This window comes from Solea senegalensis, linkage group LG2 (assembly GCF_019176455.1).
Source record: "Solea senegalensis isolate Sse05_10M linkage group LG2, IFAPA_SoseM_1, whole genome shotgun sequence".
Taxonomy (NCBI): domain Eukaryota; kingdom Metazoa; phylum Chordata; class Actinopteri; order Pleuronectiformes; family Soleidae; genus Solea; species Solea senegalensis.
This window is the reverse complement of record NC_058022.1, coordinates 13,714,917-13,732,280: the sequence shown is the minus strand read 5'-3', so window position 1 is coordinate 13,732,280 and position 17,364 is coordinate 13,714,917. Positions and strand designations below refer to the sequence as shown.

General features: G+C 40.3%; 1 protein-coding gene across 6 annotated transcripts in view; it reads left to right on the top strand.

Moving 5' to 3' along the window:
* dip2a (disco-interacting protein 2 homolog A) overlaps window positions 1–16,254 on the top strand; it is a 75,476-nt gene extending 59,222 nt beyond the window's left edge. For 3 of the 6 annotated variants that reach the window (XM_044015343.1, XM_044015330.1, XM_044015356.1), the window contains 24 exons: window positions 163–256; window positions 1,157–1,276; window positions 1,373–1,487; window positions 1,901–2,040; window positions 2,774–2,910; window positions 3,031–3,111; window positions 3,564–3,691; window positions 3,849–3,963; window positions 4,338–4,539; window positions 4,668–4,777; window positions 5,449–5,529; window positions 5,809–5,926; window positions 6,926–7,047; window positions 7,171–7,282; window positions 7,594–7,703; window positions 8,023–8,153; window positions 8,288–8,456; window positions 8,714–8,884; window positions 10,470–10,531; window positions 11,064–11,121; window positions 11,523–11,597; window positions 12,017–12,191; window positions 13,265–13,388; window positions 13,909–16,254. In XM_044015343.1, the coding sequence (XP_043871278.1) occupies window positions 163–256; window positions 1,157–1,276; window positions 1,373–1,487; window positions 1,901–2,040; window positions 2,774–2,910; window positions 3,031–3,111; window positions 3,564–3,691; window positions 3,849–3,963; window positions 4,338–4,539; window positions 4,668–4,777; window positions 5,449–5,529; window positions 5,809–5,926; window positions 6,926–7,047; window positions 7,171–7,282; window positions 7,594–7,703; window positions 8,023–8,153; window positions 8,288–8,456; window positions 8,714–8,884; window positions 10,470–10,531; window positions 11,064–11,121; window positions 11,523–11,597; window positions 12,017–12,191; window positions 13,265–13,388; window positions 13,909–14,161 (3,003 nt within the window). In that variant the 3' untranslated portion in view covers window positions 14,162–16,254. Of the gene's footprint in view, window positions 1–162; window positions 257–1,156; window positions 1,277–1,372; window positions 1,488–1,900; window positions 2,041–2,773; window positions 2,911–3,030; window positions 3,112–3,563; window positions 3,696–3,848; window positions 3,964–4,337; window positions 4,540–4,667; window positions 4,778–5,448; window positions 5,530–5,808; window positions 5,927–6,925; window positions 7,048–7,170; window positions 7,283–7,593; window positions 7,704–8,022; window positions 8,154–8,287; window positions 8,457–8,713; window positions 8,885–10,469; window positions 10,532–11,063; window positions 11,122–11,522; window positions 11,598–12,016; window positions 12,192–13,264; window positions 13,389–13,908 lie in introns of those variants that run through there. The other 3 variants (XM_044015349.1, XM_044015338.1, XM_044015363.1) reach the window with 2 other exon arrangements.
* The last annotated feature ends 1,110 nt before the right edge of the window (window positions 16,255–17,364 follow it).

Here is a 17,364-nt window from a genome sequence, read left to right as displayed (position 1 = left end):
TTTTGGTGAAACTAATTGGTAATGGTTAAGTAATTAGAAATAGAGATATACTCAGTTTACTTTCCTCCAATTTACCTCTATGTAAGTGCATTAAAACCAATGAAATCTTGGTGGACTGAAACATCTCGTCTCAAATCCTATGTTTGTACGTTTTTATGGCAGAGCGTCATGAACAGGATGCATGTGATCAGCATCCCTTACTCCCTGATGAAAGTCAACCCACTCTCCTGGATACAGAAGGTTCACACTTACAAAGGTAAAACTCAATTTAGCATTATTAAATTATTTTTCACCATTACCATCTCAACTTTTTAAAAAAGCATTCAGTACACAATAATGTTTTTAATATTATGGAGAATTATATCTTTTATAGTGTAATGTATTGTCCCTTGTACCTGAAGGAAAATTTATTGGTAGATTATTTGATTGCGATGGTCAAAATTCTGTTCATGTTTTAAAAGTGTAGTGTTTAACTTTTATGTATATACAAAAGTCCATTTCATTAAAAGAGTTCACACAATGCCGACTAAGCCTGTCAGCTCCACACGACTCTCTCTGTATGTCTCAGTATAGCTGGATTTAGATTTTGTGTCGCCCGGTGACATTCGACACTGCACACAGGAACTGATTTATGTCAAGTCAGACAAAGTGGGAATAAATCAATCTTGCCTCCGACCCATCCTGCACTGTCTGTATTGTTGATAGTATTGCTTGACAGAGCCCATTTTCAGATGAAGGACATAGCATCCAAATGATGTCACATCATTTATGCTTATGCAAACTAAACAGAGTCAGAATAATAACATCATTAACAACAAAATAAATCAAGTCACTCTCTAAGCCTTTCCAAGAATAGTTTGCAGAGAGTCTTTTTCAAATTGCTGTTTTGATTCTCGCTGTACATTAGACACAGGTGGATGCAAGCAATAGTATGTTGGACTCATAGAATTTTAGCTCATTTTTATATTATCACCATGGAGATCGAGGACAGGCAGTCTGCAGTACTGAAAAAAAATTCAACACAGCTGAGTCACCTGTTGGTAGCTGAGTAAAGTGCCTCTATTTGCTGTCAGAGTTTGTCATCTCTCATCTACGATTGGCTGTCTTGATGATTCCATTGTCAGCTTGTCTCTTTGTTTTTATGTCCCTGATACAGCGCAGGTAGCAGTTGTGAAATCAAGAGACATGCACTGGTCTCTGCTTGCCCAGAGAGACCAGAGAGACATCAGCCTGAGCTCATTGCGCATGCTGATTGTAGCCGACGGCGCTAACCCATGTGAGTTCACCTGCAGATTGCCATTTAATAAAAAACCTTATTGCTTGTATTATTGCTTGTAACTGTGTGTGCGTTTGTGTCTGATTGTCACCACAGGGTCGATATCCTCCTGCGATGCTTTCCTCAATGTGTTCCAGGCACGTGGGCTTCGACCTGAGGTGATCTGCCCATGTGCCAGTACCTCTGAAGCCATGACTGTCGCCATCCGCAGGTGAGCTGCCGTTACTGCATTTCATCAGAACAAAGTAACCTGATATCGCTTTGCATTACTGTGCTGTTATATCACACTGCGCCTGCAACATCAGCTGGATCCTGCAGGGAAAGGATGGAGACTTCTTGTGCTTTGTTATCAAAAAAGAGGAATACTGGATTTTAGTGCTTTCTGCTGATCACAGGGCTCAGATATGGAGGGAGGCTGAGCAATGCCTTTTATTTTCAGATATATATGAGTCTAGAAATGATGTAATAAAGCTACAAAATCTGATACCACAGATTCTCAACAGATGTGTCTCTTTTTACTGCTGTCACAAAGACAGTGTATAAATTGCTTTTTTATTAAAGAAATGTATTATTTATTGAAATGAATGTGGATATGTGTGTAATTAATTATTGTGTATTCCGTAGACCTCCAGAAATGGGCGTTCCTCCTCCAGGGAAGGCTGTGCTGTCCATGGGTGGGCTGAGCCACAGTGTAATCCGTGTGGACACAGAGGAGAAACTCTCTGTCCTTACAGTGCAGGATGTGGGACAGGTCATGCCTGGAGGTACAGAACACTCTGTACCATATATTAACAATTTGCTGCCATTAATGAGTAAAAATTATTACGTGCAGAAATCTTTTTATAGCATAGGGAAAAAAAGATCAGATTTAGTAGAATTTTGAAGAATTTCTACTGCTCAGTATTATTAAATCTATATGTGTTATGGGGAGAAATTAAATGATGGCTTAATGACATTTTTAGCAGTCCCCTAATTTAAGATATAATATCACATCTGCATTAAAATATCTAAAAATGACAAAACTAATGTCATCCACTTTATCCGTCTCTGCTATTGTAAGGGAGACTTTACACAAATCTTTATTTAATTTAATGTGACCTACAACAGGCAACAACATTTACAGCGTACACACACTAGACTCTCCTACGTCTCTGCAGTACAAGCTGCATGACCTGCTGTACCCCTCATGTCTACCTAAAAGCACACAGCAAATGTGTACATTTGTGTACCACTGTATGACGGCCATAACCTCTGGGGAAAACTCCCAATTAAACATCAGTGTGTTGTGTGTGTCAAACAATATTTCCCATGATTCCACGCTACATACTGTGCTCTGACAAAAATGAAGAACTACAGTATATGTTGGGAGATGACTGAAGAACCAAGAAGAATAAAGCATTTAAAATAATATGAATATATACAACAATTTAGACGACTACTCTGCTTTAAATCATATGTCATTCTTCTGATGTTAAATGTATTGTTGTGTCTCTCCAGCTCTTGTTTGTGTGGTGCGGGTGGAGGGGACACCGTATCTCTGTCAGACAGATGAGGTTGGAGAAATCTGCATAAGCTCCGGTACCACTGGTGTAGCTTACTATGGCCTCCCAGGCATGACCAAGAACATTTTTGAGGTGAGTCTTTCATTGCTGTTATTTCCGAACCAGTTTTTTCCAGTTTTACGACATATGCCGTTGATCTGTTTAGATGACTGTACATGTAAATCCATGCATGTGTATTTCATGTTCCCATAGACCATCCCAGTGACATTGTCTGGGGTTCCCATAAGTGACCGATCCTTCACCAGGACCTCACTGCTGGGCTTCATTGGACCAGTAAGTCTAATTTTCTCTTTGCAACCAGTGGATTAGCCCCATGCTGGCTGTGTGTGCGCTACGTCTGTCCTACTTCCGGGGCTTCACTTTTTAAATAGAAAACACTAGAACTGTTTTTATAAATAGTCTATGCTTTTAATTTCAAACTGCCAACCTAAAATAGGATCTGTTGCAAACTAATGCAGAACACATAAAGTGAAGTGAAAACAAATTATTAGTTCATTATTGGTTGGCAAATTAGAAGTTTGTTTTATTCTAATGCTGAGAGGAGATGTTGTACCCCTTGAAAAACATGACAGCTCATTGACGTCGTGGTTGATTGACCTTCAATAAACTATATTTCGGAACTTAATTTTCCTGTGTATCTTCCTAGTATATCACATGAAAGCATCCATCAAATTGGTGACATAAATATACACATCTAACCATATTTACATTGTGTTTATCCTCAGGACAGCCTTGTGTTTGTTGTGGGGAAGATGGACGGTCTGATGGTGGTCAGTGGGCGGAGACACAACGCTGATGACGTTGTTGCCACAGCTCTGGCAGTGGAACCCATGAAGTTTGTGTACAGGGGAAGGTAAAAGACATCAAAAAGTACACCTCTTCATACATCATTCTAGTTAGTTGCACTGTTGTCTCGACTGAGATGGTAAAGAACATTGGCAAGTGAGCAGCTTGACTGAAAGAATAATGTCTGGTTGTAACGCTGTCATATCACGCTGGGTGTGTTTCAGAATAGCAGTGTTTTCTGTGTCTGTGCTGCGTGACGAGAGGATTGTTGTTGTGGCAGAGCAGAGGCCGGATGCTTCTGAGGAAGACAGCTTCCAGTGGATGAGCCGTGTCCTCCAGGTACTGGCTGAACTCTGTCTGTCTCTCATCTATTTAATAGACTGTGCTTGTGGTCTGTGTGTTTTCTTTTGAGCGAGTTCAAATCAGGTACATTTGCGTCATACTCTTACACAGGTTTAACAATGGTGTTATGTTCAAAATGAAAATCATCTCACAGAAACATCCCTGAGATCATTTTAAAACAAACAATGAATGAAGGCAACCAGTGTGCTGCCTTTATTGATGACACATTGTTATTAGAGATGTTAGGGACTTTTTCGAAGTCCTGTTGCTAGAATATCATTTTCTTTTAACTTGTTTTCTTTTAACAGATTTACATCTTTGTGATCCCCTGTTTTTCTCCATTTCTGTTTGTGTCACCTGTCTGCTTCCAGGCCATAGACAGCATCCACCAGGTTGGGGTGTACTGTCTGGCTTTGGTCCCTGCCAACACGCTTCCAAAGGCTCCACTGGGTGGCATCCATATATCTGAGACCAAACAGCGTTTCCTGGAGGGTGCCTTGCACCCCTGCAACGTCCTTATGTGCCCTCACACTTGTGTCACCAACCTGCCAAAGCCAAGACAAAAACAACCAGGTCAACTATCACACGTCCTGGCATGGAAAATGTTAAAAACAAGACTGATTTCTCGGCTCATTTTAATGTTGGTGAAAGGTGTTTGTAATGTCTTTGATGGACTCTGGTTGTTTGGTTATTCTTAACAGAAGTTGGTCCTGCTTCTATGATTGTGGGGAACCTGGTGGCAGGCAAGAGGATAGCACAAGCATGTGGGAGAGATGTGGCACAACTAGAGGACAATGACCAGGCACGTAAGGTAGATGATCATCCTCATTTCACCCACTCATGACCACCTCCACACATACACTGCAGACACAGGTAAGAATCCATAAGAATCTGGAATCTGAAACACATACAGTTGATGGCAACATCAGTCTAAATTAATGCAGGTATTGTGTAAATCAGATTCCTTCTATATCATGCATTACATGTCAGCTTCACTCTAAACAGGTCATACCTGCTTATTTATTTACAACAATACACCATGTGTCACCATATACCATCAACTCTACGCCATCACATTAAATCGGAAAACTTTTCATTAAAATGTTAAAACTCATTGCACATTCAGTAAATAAATTTGTCCCTTTCAAGTCATGCTTCACTGTGATCCTTTTGGTCACCAGGACTTGATTTATGGTACAAATGAACAACATTATTCTGCAAACAATGCACATATAACAGCACCCATTTGCTATTTACTGTTTTTCACTCAAGTGTGAAAGTGCTTATTATGACACAACACCACATCTTCTCTGATGAAACTCTGTGTACCACTTGTGCATCTTTATGTCAGTGACCAAACAAGAACCGTGAGGAACAAGAACGTTGCCTCTTCCTCTTTATTAGCGGTTCCTGTTTGGAAGTTGCCTCACTGTCTGGGTGATTCTTGATAATTACAAGTGTGTTTTTGTCCCTCTCCTATAGTTCCTGTACATACAGGATGTGCTACAGTGGAGAGCTCAGGCGACTCCAGACCATCCTCTCTTCCTTGTTCTCAATGCTAAGGTACTTCAACTTAGCAATGTCAACATGCGCAGCCCTGAGATGAAAACCAGTTTTCCAGATAAGCATTTTAACCCTAGAAATAGGTATATTATTAATTAATGAAAAAGCTGTAACTCCAGTTTGTTGGCTTGTCTTTATAATATTGATTGTCTTTTCAATATGCATCATTGTCTTTAAAGTTATACATTTAAAAGTATCTTGATTAAAAAAAATATCCCTGAAAAGGCCTGTCTGTCATTAGCACTTGTGTTTTTTAATTGTTACATTTATGTTCTTCAGGGCACGGTGGCTAGCACAGCTTCCTGTCTGCAGCTGCACAAGCGAGCAGAGCGGGTGGCTGTAGCTTTGATGGGACGCCTAAACACTGGAGACCATGTTGCACTCGTCTACCCGCCAGGTAAGAGGTGCTTTAGCTGCTGTGCTACTTGCTATTTTAGAACACATATTATTACAGGTTTTACTTGACTGACCATTTTCTCAGTTGTTTGTCTTCATTGCAGTCACAATGTTTTTGTTGTAACGCCCGAACTCAAGAGTGCTTATTATGGCACAACACCACATCTTCTCTGATGAAACTCTGTGTACCACTTGTCCATGTTGCACGACAGTGACCAAACAAGAACACTGCCTCTTCCTCTTTCTTAGCGGTTCCTGTTTGGAAGTTGCCTCACTGTCTTGGTGTGTCAGATTTTGCTGGTTTGATTTGGTTTACAACTGTGTATTTGTCGCTCTCTCTCTCCTATAGTTCCTGTACATACAGGATGTGCTACAGTGGAGAGCTGTAGCCATTTAATAATTTAAGTAAAATGCACATCATTTTACTTAAATTATTTAAGTGGAAATAAACAACTTTTCCATATAAACCATTCATTATGACATTAAAAGTAATTGCATTAATTGTAATGGCGATAGAAAAACAACACCATCTGTGTTTGTCCTGAAATCTAAAGTATGTTATTCTTTTGCTCACTGGGACGGGTTGTCTCAGACAAACATCGATTCACGAGACAAAGGAACTGCATGAGAATATTATTCACCCGATATCCACACAGGAGTGTTTCAGTGACATGCAACACCGGCTCTGAGGAAAAGTACCTGTGTTCAGAACTGCATTTAGCTACTGCTGCATCTTTATGACAGTGAGCAACCAGGAACCACTAGGGACACAGAAGCTGTCTGTTGCCCCTTTTAAATATAGTGTGAAATTAGGGGAAGATTTAAAGCAGAGCTTTTTGTGCTAGAAACGTCAGTGGACGAGTTTTAAGGTGTGTAGATCTTCTGCTTTTCCATTGTTATGAAGATATTGCTGATCCCGCACCTTTGCTAATGTTATTCCTGGAGGTGATTGTTCTTTTTTTTTTACTTTGCCGCTTTAAAAGTAAACATTTTTCTGCAGGTATTGACCTTATTGCCACCTTCTATGGCTGCCTGTACGCTGGCTGTGTGCCAGTCACAGTCAGACCCCCACACCCACAGAACCTGGCCACCACCCTGCCCACTGTTAAGATGATTGTTGAGGTAACAGAGCTCACTGGCCTACATCAGAAAGCTATTTTTATTCCTCGCACTACAGCTACTGCACGAACTAGACCATGTAATACGCTGTATATGTCGTAATAATGCAGTATCTGTTTGTTAAAGGTCAGTAAGTCGGTGTGCATCCTGACCACCCAAGCAATAATGAAGCTGCTGAAATCCAAAGAGGCTGCTGCTGCTGTGGACATCAAGAGCTGGCCCATGGTGCTGGACACAGGTGAAATATACACACCCACACATGCAAACACACTAAGGTCTTCAGTTCATGCTCTCTTGCTGTGTATAAAGATGAATGGATTCCTATTTTTCTATTTAACTTATTTTTTTATATTAAAACAAATTTCAAATTTGCCAACCAATAATCAACTTAAATATTTGTTTACCTTTTAGTTTAACTTTTGTTTTCAGTCTTTTTATTGATTTAGATTCCTTGTCCTTCTTTTTAACATGTTTAATCTTCTTAAATTTGAACTATTTTAGACTCTTTTTGTTTTTGTTCTTCATGTTTTTTTTGACTGCACTTTCCAGATGACCTCCCCAGAAAGAAGAGTCCACAGATGTACAAGCCCCCAACCCCAGAGATGTTAGCTTACCTGGACTTCAGTGTGTCGACAACAGGCATCCTAGCAGGAGTCAAAGTATGTCGAAGGAAATGTGCATATGCATACTTTTTGGTGATTTTTATTGTTGATAATATTATTCACCCTCTGTTCCCTTGTAGGTCATTGTGAACAGAAATGTTATTTATTCTGCATCTGTCATCTACAGTAAAATATGCTCCGTCAAGCAAAACTATCAGGCCTGACTGAGGGAGCGTTTGTGTGTATACACTGGCAGCACAGGGGTGGGCGGGGGCAGGAAACAAAGAAATGTTTTTGAATTTCATTTCATTCATTGACTCAGTGTTGACGCACAGCCCGTTTGTCTTATCTGTTCCTACAATATCATCTCTTGTAGATGTCTCACGCTGCCACCAGTGCCTTGTGTCGCTCCATCAAGCTGCAGTGTGAGCTCTACCCTTCCCGGCAGATTGCCATCTGTCTTGACCCCTACTGCGGCCTCGGCTTTGCTTTGTGGTGCCTCTGCAGGTAAACAGCAGCACTGAAACGAGTGAATGATTTCAAATCCAAACATAATACTGTTTGACTTGTCAGAGGCTGATACAAACTTCTTCTTCTTTTTTTTTTTTCCTTGCTTGTGATATGTTCTGTTTCTGTTTTAGCGTGTACTCGGGGCATCAGTCGATCCTGGTTCCCCCTCTGGAGCTGGAGAGTAACGCATCTCTCTGGCTCGCCGCAGTCAGTCAGTACAAAGTGCGAGTCACTTTCTGCTCCTATTCAGTCATGGAGATGTGCACCAAGGGCCTGGGTTCACAAACAGAAGCGCTGCGGGTAAGTGTGTGTCCTGAATAATGGTTTCACGGGGGAAGCACAACATTTAAATGTTACTTTAATTACGTCTTTCTCCTGTGGATGTGTTGCTGCAGTCCTGTGATTATTGAAACAAAACACTTTAATTCTGTGCTTAATGTGGTTTAATGAGTACGGCTTGTTGATGACTCTACTTGTTTTCAAAATTGCCTATTACCTTAGTTTTGATGAACTCATCTTTCTTTTTTTTTTTTTCTTTTTTTTTTTGTTATCTCCAGTTGCGAAATGTGAACCTGTCCTGTGTGCGCACGTGCATGGTGGTAGCAGAGGAGCGGCCCCGCATAGCACTTACTCAGTCCTTCTCAAAGATCTTCAAAGACTTGGGGCTTTCACCACGAGCCGTCAGCACCACCTTTGGGTGCAGGGTGAATGTGGCGATATGTCTGCAGGTGAGTAGCTGTTGTAGAGATGAAGGAGGAGGAGAGAGAGACGAGAGGAGAGGAGGAGTAGGGAGGGCGGGCGGAGAGGTCCGCTGTCCATGATTATTAAACCAATAAGTTCACATACACATGAAATAACCAAGAAATTTGTGAAAAACACAGAATTGTGCAACAAATTCACATTTGATGCCATTTTGTCAACTCAGGTTTATTTAAATCAGTTAAGAAATTAAACATAATATTATAAAACTAATATTATAATTTGGTGTGGTCTTTGGAGTTTTGAAGAATGCACAGAGAATGATCCACAGTTTTACTGCTCACCTTCTTCTTTTTCCTTCTCTGACCGTCTCTCGTGTCTCCAGTCCCTGGGGACTTTAATGTATGTGAGTGTGTGCCGTGTGTCATGCGAGTCTTTATGTATATAAATATGCGTGTTGTGTGTGTGTATATATATCTATCTATATATATATATATCTTTGTTTATTTTTCCTGCCCTGTCCTGTCAGCCCAACAGGTTAGGGAAACTGGCTGAGCAGGTACTGTGGGAAGAGAGTGGCCATTTGCTCATTGCGCTACCGTGTGTGTTAGTGTGTGTGTGCGTGCGTGTGTGTGTGTGTGTGTGTGTCTTGCATGATGTTTGAACATGCTTAACCGTAATATCAGTGACATTTTATTCCTTCCCAGACCAGCTTAAGCCTCATGCTATTGCAGTACATTCTACCATGAGCTAGCATCATGAGCAGTGCTGTAAAGTTGAAAAATAAATAAATAAATAATTAAATACAGCAGTTTACTTCTCCTACTGTTTCCCCCCTTCAAACATTTGTCACGCTGGAATCAAACTCATTAGAGAATACTACACACAGTCTTGTCATTGTGTTGTTGGCAGTAGTGATTGACCAGACTGCCAGATTTCTGTGTTGTGGCAAAGACTAATCTTTAGATAGAGTTTTAGAGACGTTTTCCAAAACATCCTCTGCTGCTGAAACCTCAGCTTGGCTTGATGTGCCCGCATACAGCGACTCATTACTGGCTTATGCTCTGCTATACACAGGCAAAGGAGCAATAAAAAGAAAAGAAAAAACACAACATGACATTTGTTGTGAGTAGGTTTACAGCATTAATGATGACAAAAATCCTAAAGCAGGGAGAATCGATATCTGTCGACCCGAATCGGTGCTTGAGAAATGGGCCAATTAGAGTTTTGCCATGTCTCAGTGTAATGGATATTTAATCGAAACAAATGAAGCTCAGGTTTGAACTTTTCTGATATTCCTGGGCCATTTTTGTTATGGAAGATACATAATTTGAAGGAAATAAATAAATAAATAATAGCTGAAGGAGCATTACAGCGAGTGAATACAAATCTGCAGGTCATTACAGTGTCTGTGGCTACATGGTTGAGTTTTGCCAAGGCTCCAACTATTGTAGTGTAGCTGGTTGGCTTCTGGCTGCCTCCCCACCCCCACCCCCGCTTTGTCAACAGTTGTGTCATAAGCACCCCCCCTCCACTTGAAAACATGCAGCATCTACTAATGCCAGAGTGTCGGAGTTACATCACTGACTCATGTCGTGTTTGTTTTCTCACCAGGGCACAGCCGGCCCTGACCCCACCACTGTTTATGTGGACATGAGAGCTCTTCGTCATGACAGGTGAGTAACTCTACTGCAACACTAACACCACGTGCGATGGTGCCTCCCATCCATCCGTCCATCCATCCATTTTCTACCGCTTTATCCTCCACATGAGGGTGGGGGGGGACACTGTGCCAATCTCAGCTGACATAGGGCAATAGGCGGAGTCACACCACTCACATTCTCACTCCTACGTCAATTTAGATAACCAAATTAACCCAATCCCCAAATCTGCATGTTTTTGGACTGTGGGAGGAAACCGGAGAACCCGGAGAAACCCCACCTGTCTTCTTCTTTTTTTTTCTTTTTTTTACTTAAAGTTGAGTTGTTAACATATACATGTAGTGTGCTTTTAAGTTTAATTTTATTGATTTAGTTAGTTCATTTTAAGTGTATATCCAACAAGACAACCAAAGGTCTGACATTTCTTTTGAGTCCACTGTTGCATAAACTGTTTTGTTTGAATGAAAATAAAAATAAACCGAGCCTTAAAAAAATGTAGTGTCGATATAAAGTAAGTCATTTAGTCCTCTTGTTTGTGTCTTGTCAGAGTTCGCCTGGTGGAGCGAGGGTCACCACACAGCTTACCATTAATGGAGTCTGGAAAGGTACAGTGTCATATAAATGTGTGTCTGTGACCTAAAGGGGAATTCTGTCACTTTTCACCTTTTTCTATGTTTAGTAATGTAGTCGTGAAAGTGTGTAGTACTGACAAAAACCTATAAGAACTGGTCCAGAGGACACAGGCAGCAATGGCTACAGTGAAATCCTATGGGAAAACTGCCACAATCCACATTATGTCCACAAGAAGTGCATGTTTTTGTCAATAAATGGCTCAAATTGTTCTTGTATGAGTTTGAAAACATTACTGAAGCTCTTGTGTCACACACGTCTTCCTCTGCATTCTAATGTGACTTGACAGTTGTTGCAGGAGGATGAAGTTGCCACTTCTCCTTCAATGCTGCAGAAGGTTTGCTCTTCTCTTAAACTGCTCTCTCTGCTGTTGCAGATCCTACCAGGAGTTAAAGTGATCATCGCAAACACGGAGACCAAAGGACCCTTGGGAGACTCCCATCTAGGAGAAGTAAGTCAGCACAAAATCTGGGAAAATTTGCCTTTTACATTTACTTACTGGCCATTTTTTTTACAGGTGCATCTCCTCCATTAGTCATTAATGCAAAGGTTTAATTACACAATGCAAGGCAGCAACTCCCTGCAACTAGGCATGAAGACATAAGCTGTGTTTCCATCAGCCTGGTTTTATGTGCAGTTTGGATTTACACATAAAAACACCGGAACAGAAACACAGACAATTTCTAAAATGTCTTTAAAAATGTGTATTCCTTGAGGGAAAGGTGGACAATTTGGTGTATCAATAAAAGGTAAATGCAATGGAAACAGACTTAGCAAATGAAAGAGAACATCTAGAACTCGACTTGACTGAAACGCTCCTCGTGCTTCTTGCATTTGTCTGCACTCAAACCACAACATTTCTCCACTTAGGTCTGGGTGAGCAGTCCTCACAATGCCACAGGCTACTACACGGTTTACGGCGAGGAGGCCCTGCACGCCGACCACTTCAGCACCAAACTCAGCTTCGGTGACACTCAGACTGTGTGGGCGAGGACGGGCTACCTGGGCTTCCTGCGGCGCACTGAGCTCACTGATGCCAGCGGAGGTGAGCATCACCACTCCTCCTTGGTCTCTTTAATCGGTTGTTCAAACATGAGTCATGACAGATGAGATTTGGCAGTGTTTTGTGCGGCCAGGGGAGGCAGATGTACTCTCCCTCACACACTGGGTTGATGCATGCGTGCCTGTCTCTGTATGTCGCCAATATAATGTTTGCAGGTACGTTTATTATACACTGTCCACAGTCTGGCTATTATCTTAAATGAACATGTGTGATATATTTAGTCCTGCTGATCGGACATAAAACGGCTGTTGAAAGGCACAAGGTGAGGCGGACAGTAGCTGTACCGCACTGAAAGGGGTCACATGTGAACCCAGCAGGTGCTTGTTGTAGAGCCCCACGCTGGAGCCCAAGGCCCGAGGGGCCGATTACTACATCATTACCTCGGACTCGGGTCGAGCTCTGGCTTTTTTTCTTTTCTGTTTTTTTTTTTTACCTCCCTATTTGAAAGATGTCTTTGTGTAACTTAAAACTCAAACCAATTCAAAAAGGCGGCACTTGGACGCAGCAATCCACTGATTCACAGATCACATTATCCCACTCCCGCGTCCCTGTTCCTGCTGCTGCGTCGCACGTCCAGTTACTTCAAAAAACAAAATAATCAACAATCAACAACCATCAACAACCCCCCAAAAATGTTGTAAATAAACCTAATATTGAAAGGAAACTATATTTACCTACTTACACCATTAAAAGTGCTCAGATGTCTATAACTGCACCTGTTCATTAAGTCTTACTCATTAAGTTACATCCATGAAACTAAAATGTACAGAATATAGCATAAAATCACACTGAAACCCTCTAATTAACCTATTTAAATGTCTGCAACATTAACAGCCTACATTTTGTTCGGGCAAAGTTCCTAGTAGTTTTGAGTCTGATATTAAAGCTGTAGACGGAGAAATTCATTATCAGAAGCTGTCGCAGTGAATTACTGAGTGTTTAGCTCTATCTTGTCATTCTAGTATTACCAAAATAGTTTTTTTCCTTTGGCTGATTAAATATAAATTGACAAATCTCTGACTGTGTGTGTGTGTGTGTGTGTGTGTGTGTGTTAGAGCGCCATGATGCCCTCTATGTGGTCGGTTCTCTTGATGAGACCCTGGAGCTGAGGGGGATGAGGTATCACCCGATTGACATCGAGACGTCCGTTATCCGGTCTCATAAGAGCATAGCAGAGTGGTGAGTTATATCAGTTATATTTCACTACTTAATTACGGTTTCCCTTTTATTTGTTCATTATTGTTGTAATTGATATGCGGCGCTTCCATTCAAAGTGATTAGACCACCACCCAAAGTCACAGCCGCAATAATTATCATGGTTAATACACCAGTATGTAGGAGCTCTGTAGCCAAAATCATATTTTTAATGCTAGAATATAATTATTATTCTTATCCATGAATTTTAAAATGCACCGTTAGTACAGCACATTATTATTTCTTGATTAAGATGTCAAATTATAGTCATTTACTCGCATTCCTGGACAGAAACATTAGTTTTTTGGGTATAAAAAAGTGAACCCAGTTTGTTAAATAAATAAATAAATAAATAAATAAATAAATAAATAACAAGAACAGGTTTTCTTGTTTTTATGACAGGTGGTCTAATACATTTGTTAAGCACAGTATTGATTAACAACATCAATTCTTAATTCTCATGACATTTCCGTCGCCCCTCCCTGTTTTTGTTACCTCCCGTCAGTGCGGTGTTCACGTGGACTAACCTCCTCGTGGTGGTGGTGGAGCTGGAAGGATCTGAGCAGGAAGCTCTGGACCTGGTGGCCCTGGTCACCAATGTCGTCCTGGAGGAGCACTACCTCATCGTGGGGGTGGTGGTGGTGGTGGACCCCGGCGTCATTCCCATAAACTCCAGAGGGGAGAAGCAACGCATGCACCTCAGAGACGGATTCCTCGCCGACCAGCTGGACCCCATATATGTGGCTTATAACATGTGAGGGTCCGGCTGCTGGAGAGCGACACCTACCTGTGGCTCCTCACGCGACAGAGACCGCAGGGGCGGAAACAAATATGGCGCTTGTAACGGTCGTCCGGGGGCCCCCACATCTGAATGGTTTCTGTGGAGAGAGAGCACGCTGCCCTCCTGTGGCTGACTCACTGAGGAGAATACAGTATGAAAGAAACACGGAGACAAAGGATAAAAAAAAAAAGTGACACTACTTGTTTCTCTGGTTCTTTTTTTTTTCCTCCCTCTCTCAACTAATAGTGTTTTAAAGGGCATTCGGGTTTTTGTTGAAGTGAGTTTGGTTTGTGTTAAATCCAGAACATCTGACGGAAATTAACCAGGTTGTTAAGATTTAAATTGTACGACGGAGTGTTAGGGTCAAACTGAAGAATTCTTTTTTTTAATCTTTCGAGAATAAAGACATAATATTATGAGAATAAAGTCGTAATCTTTCAAGAATAAAGTCGTAATCTTTCGAGAATAATGTCGTAATATTATAAGAATAAATGTAGTATTATCATTATTATTATTATTATTATTTTTCAAGCACAATCTCATATGATCAGCTGCAAACCTGTGTCCAGATGAGGAACACGGAGCATTTATTGTGAAGTGACATATTGATTGGGGCTTCACAAATAAAGAAGTACTTACTATTTTTTATTACATCAGCACCTCTTTATATTTAGGAGGAAATGTCTGGTAGTGGTCGACTGCAAGGATAACGCTGGTTACGTCTGTGTTCTGTTGCTGTTTATTAATAATAATAATAATAATAATAATAATAATAATAATATTACATTAGATAATGATAAAAAAGAAAGAATCTCCAAATATTATGACTCTTCTGCTAAAATTATGACTTTATTCTCTTAATATCACTACTTTATTCTCGTAATCCAACTTTATTCACGGAAAATTGCGACTTAATTCTCAAAAAATTATGACTTTATTTTCGGAAAATTATGACTTTTTTAATATTATGACTTTTTTCTGGTAATATCACGACTTTATTCCCGAAAGATTCAACTGTTTATTCTTCTGGTCAGTTTGGCCCTAATACGCTGTCGTAAAAATTGTACACTGTGCCATTAACTTATTTTACTTAAATCAGTCTCAAAAGAAAACAACAACTGTTGACTTTGTTTGCCATACACTTGTGCCATAGAACAGGACTAATGTCAGTAACCAAACCTTGTTTCTATCTAAGCTGTCAGATGTTTCACCAGCACCACAGTCACGACATGTGTCACTTGTGGCCACATCCTAATATTAACAGTGACCTTTTTGTGTTCCAGATCATCTTATGGCGTCAGTGCAGAAGCACAAAGCAGTGGTGTTGGGGCGCGGGAAAAAGGGGGCAATAATTAGTGTTCTTTGTTGCTCACTCCAGCAGCAGCAGTGCTTTAGTTTGTAGTAACAAAAACAAAAATGCTTCAAAATAACATTTCCTTGTGTGCGATACTGTTCTTGTTTTTCTTCTGACCAAAATGCAATAGGAGCGATGTGAAAGTTGGCCGCAGACACACGGTAAAGTACCAACCTTTCAAGGCCACGATAAATAAAGAGAGGAATATAATAGTTGCTTACAGTAAGCAGCGTTGCCAGATGATAAGAACCAAGCCTTAAATGTCTTTTCAGATGCCTCTCCGTGTCTCAGCTCCTGCTTAACTCAGTTTTGTGAAGTCTATCAGCGGCTGGACAGGGGGAGGAATATGCAGAAGGAGGTTCGTGTGCTAAATGTAACGCTCTTGTTTCATCGACGAATACACGTGATCCTGACATCAGCCGTTAGACACACACAAATATTTTTAATAACGTCTTGTCCCTCTCGTCGGTGGACTTCCATGTTTTTATAGCGAAAGGCGTTGCAGTAGTTATAAGGTTTGATGCAGAATGACAGTCTCACGAGCCTCGTGTTGTGACATCCCCTTCTCATTGTTATGTTGTAAACATTCACTTCACTGTGTTTTGATTCTTTCTTTTTTCTTTTTTCTTTTTTCTACATCTCTTCAGTTACAGGCTCCAGCCTGCTGTAAGTATGTACAGGTATTTTTGTGTAAATTATAATTATTAATAGGTGGAGAAGATGACAGAAAAGTATAATGCAAAGACTGAATCTGGCGCTTATGTCGTCTTCTCCCGTGAGCAAACAGAGTTATGTGTGGACAGTGAGAGAGACGGAGAGAGACGGGTGATATTTTTTAAAGTGTGGGACGGCGGCGGTGAGACAAAGCACACGTGGAGCTCGAGGAGAAGACGGATTATGTTCTGAAGCAAACTTAAGTTGTTAACATTTGTCCGATATACAGTATGGTTAGTTGTCATTATTTTTCACAACATGATTTCTTAATGAATAAAACAAAAACCAACCTTTTAACTTGAAATGTTTGTCTTGTGTGGCGTCTGAGCTCCGTGCTGATCCGTCCATTCACTTTTAGATTAGGTTAAATCATATTTGGTTTTGTTTTTGTGTCGCTCCGTGAGATGCTGGTGCTCGGATTATCTGTCCAGTTCATTATTATGGCCTGGAATAATCTCAGGCTGCACCACGTGATGTTCACTTTTCTTAGAGCCTAAAGGGAGAAGCTGAAAGAAAATATTTACAAATGTTTTGTTATATTCGCTGACTTTTTGCCACATTTGTGTCCAGGAGGACAACTTAATAACAGGACACCAAGGTTATAATAGTTTGTGATTTTTCATTAGCTTTAATTTTCATTTTGTTTTGATATTTTATTTTTAAAATGAGTTGGTTTTAATTCGTTTTTAGAGCGGATTTGCTGGTTTTTATTGGTTTTTTGTTTTGTTTTGTTTTTTTAAATGCTTAGTTTTAGTTAGTTTTCGTGTTAGTTTTAATTTTTTGTAGTAGTATGGTGTATTTGCCAGGTGCAAGATGCAACAAGGTCAAAGTATTGTCTCAAATACAACCTTTCAAAATTGCAGACAGAGAAAAAAAATAAACACTTCATATGAAAATCCCAAAAAGGATTATGTATGAAATGAATTTACAAAGACGAAAAACTATGCACAATTTTACTACAATAGTTTTATAAACGCACAATTCAGTTTCAGTTTTTTGTTTTTTTTTAACTCTAGTTTTTGTTTTTATTTCACTTAAAGAAAGTTTTTTTAGTGTTAATTTTAGTTCTCGTTATTATTATACTACAAGAACCTTGCAGGACACAAAAGAAA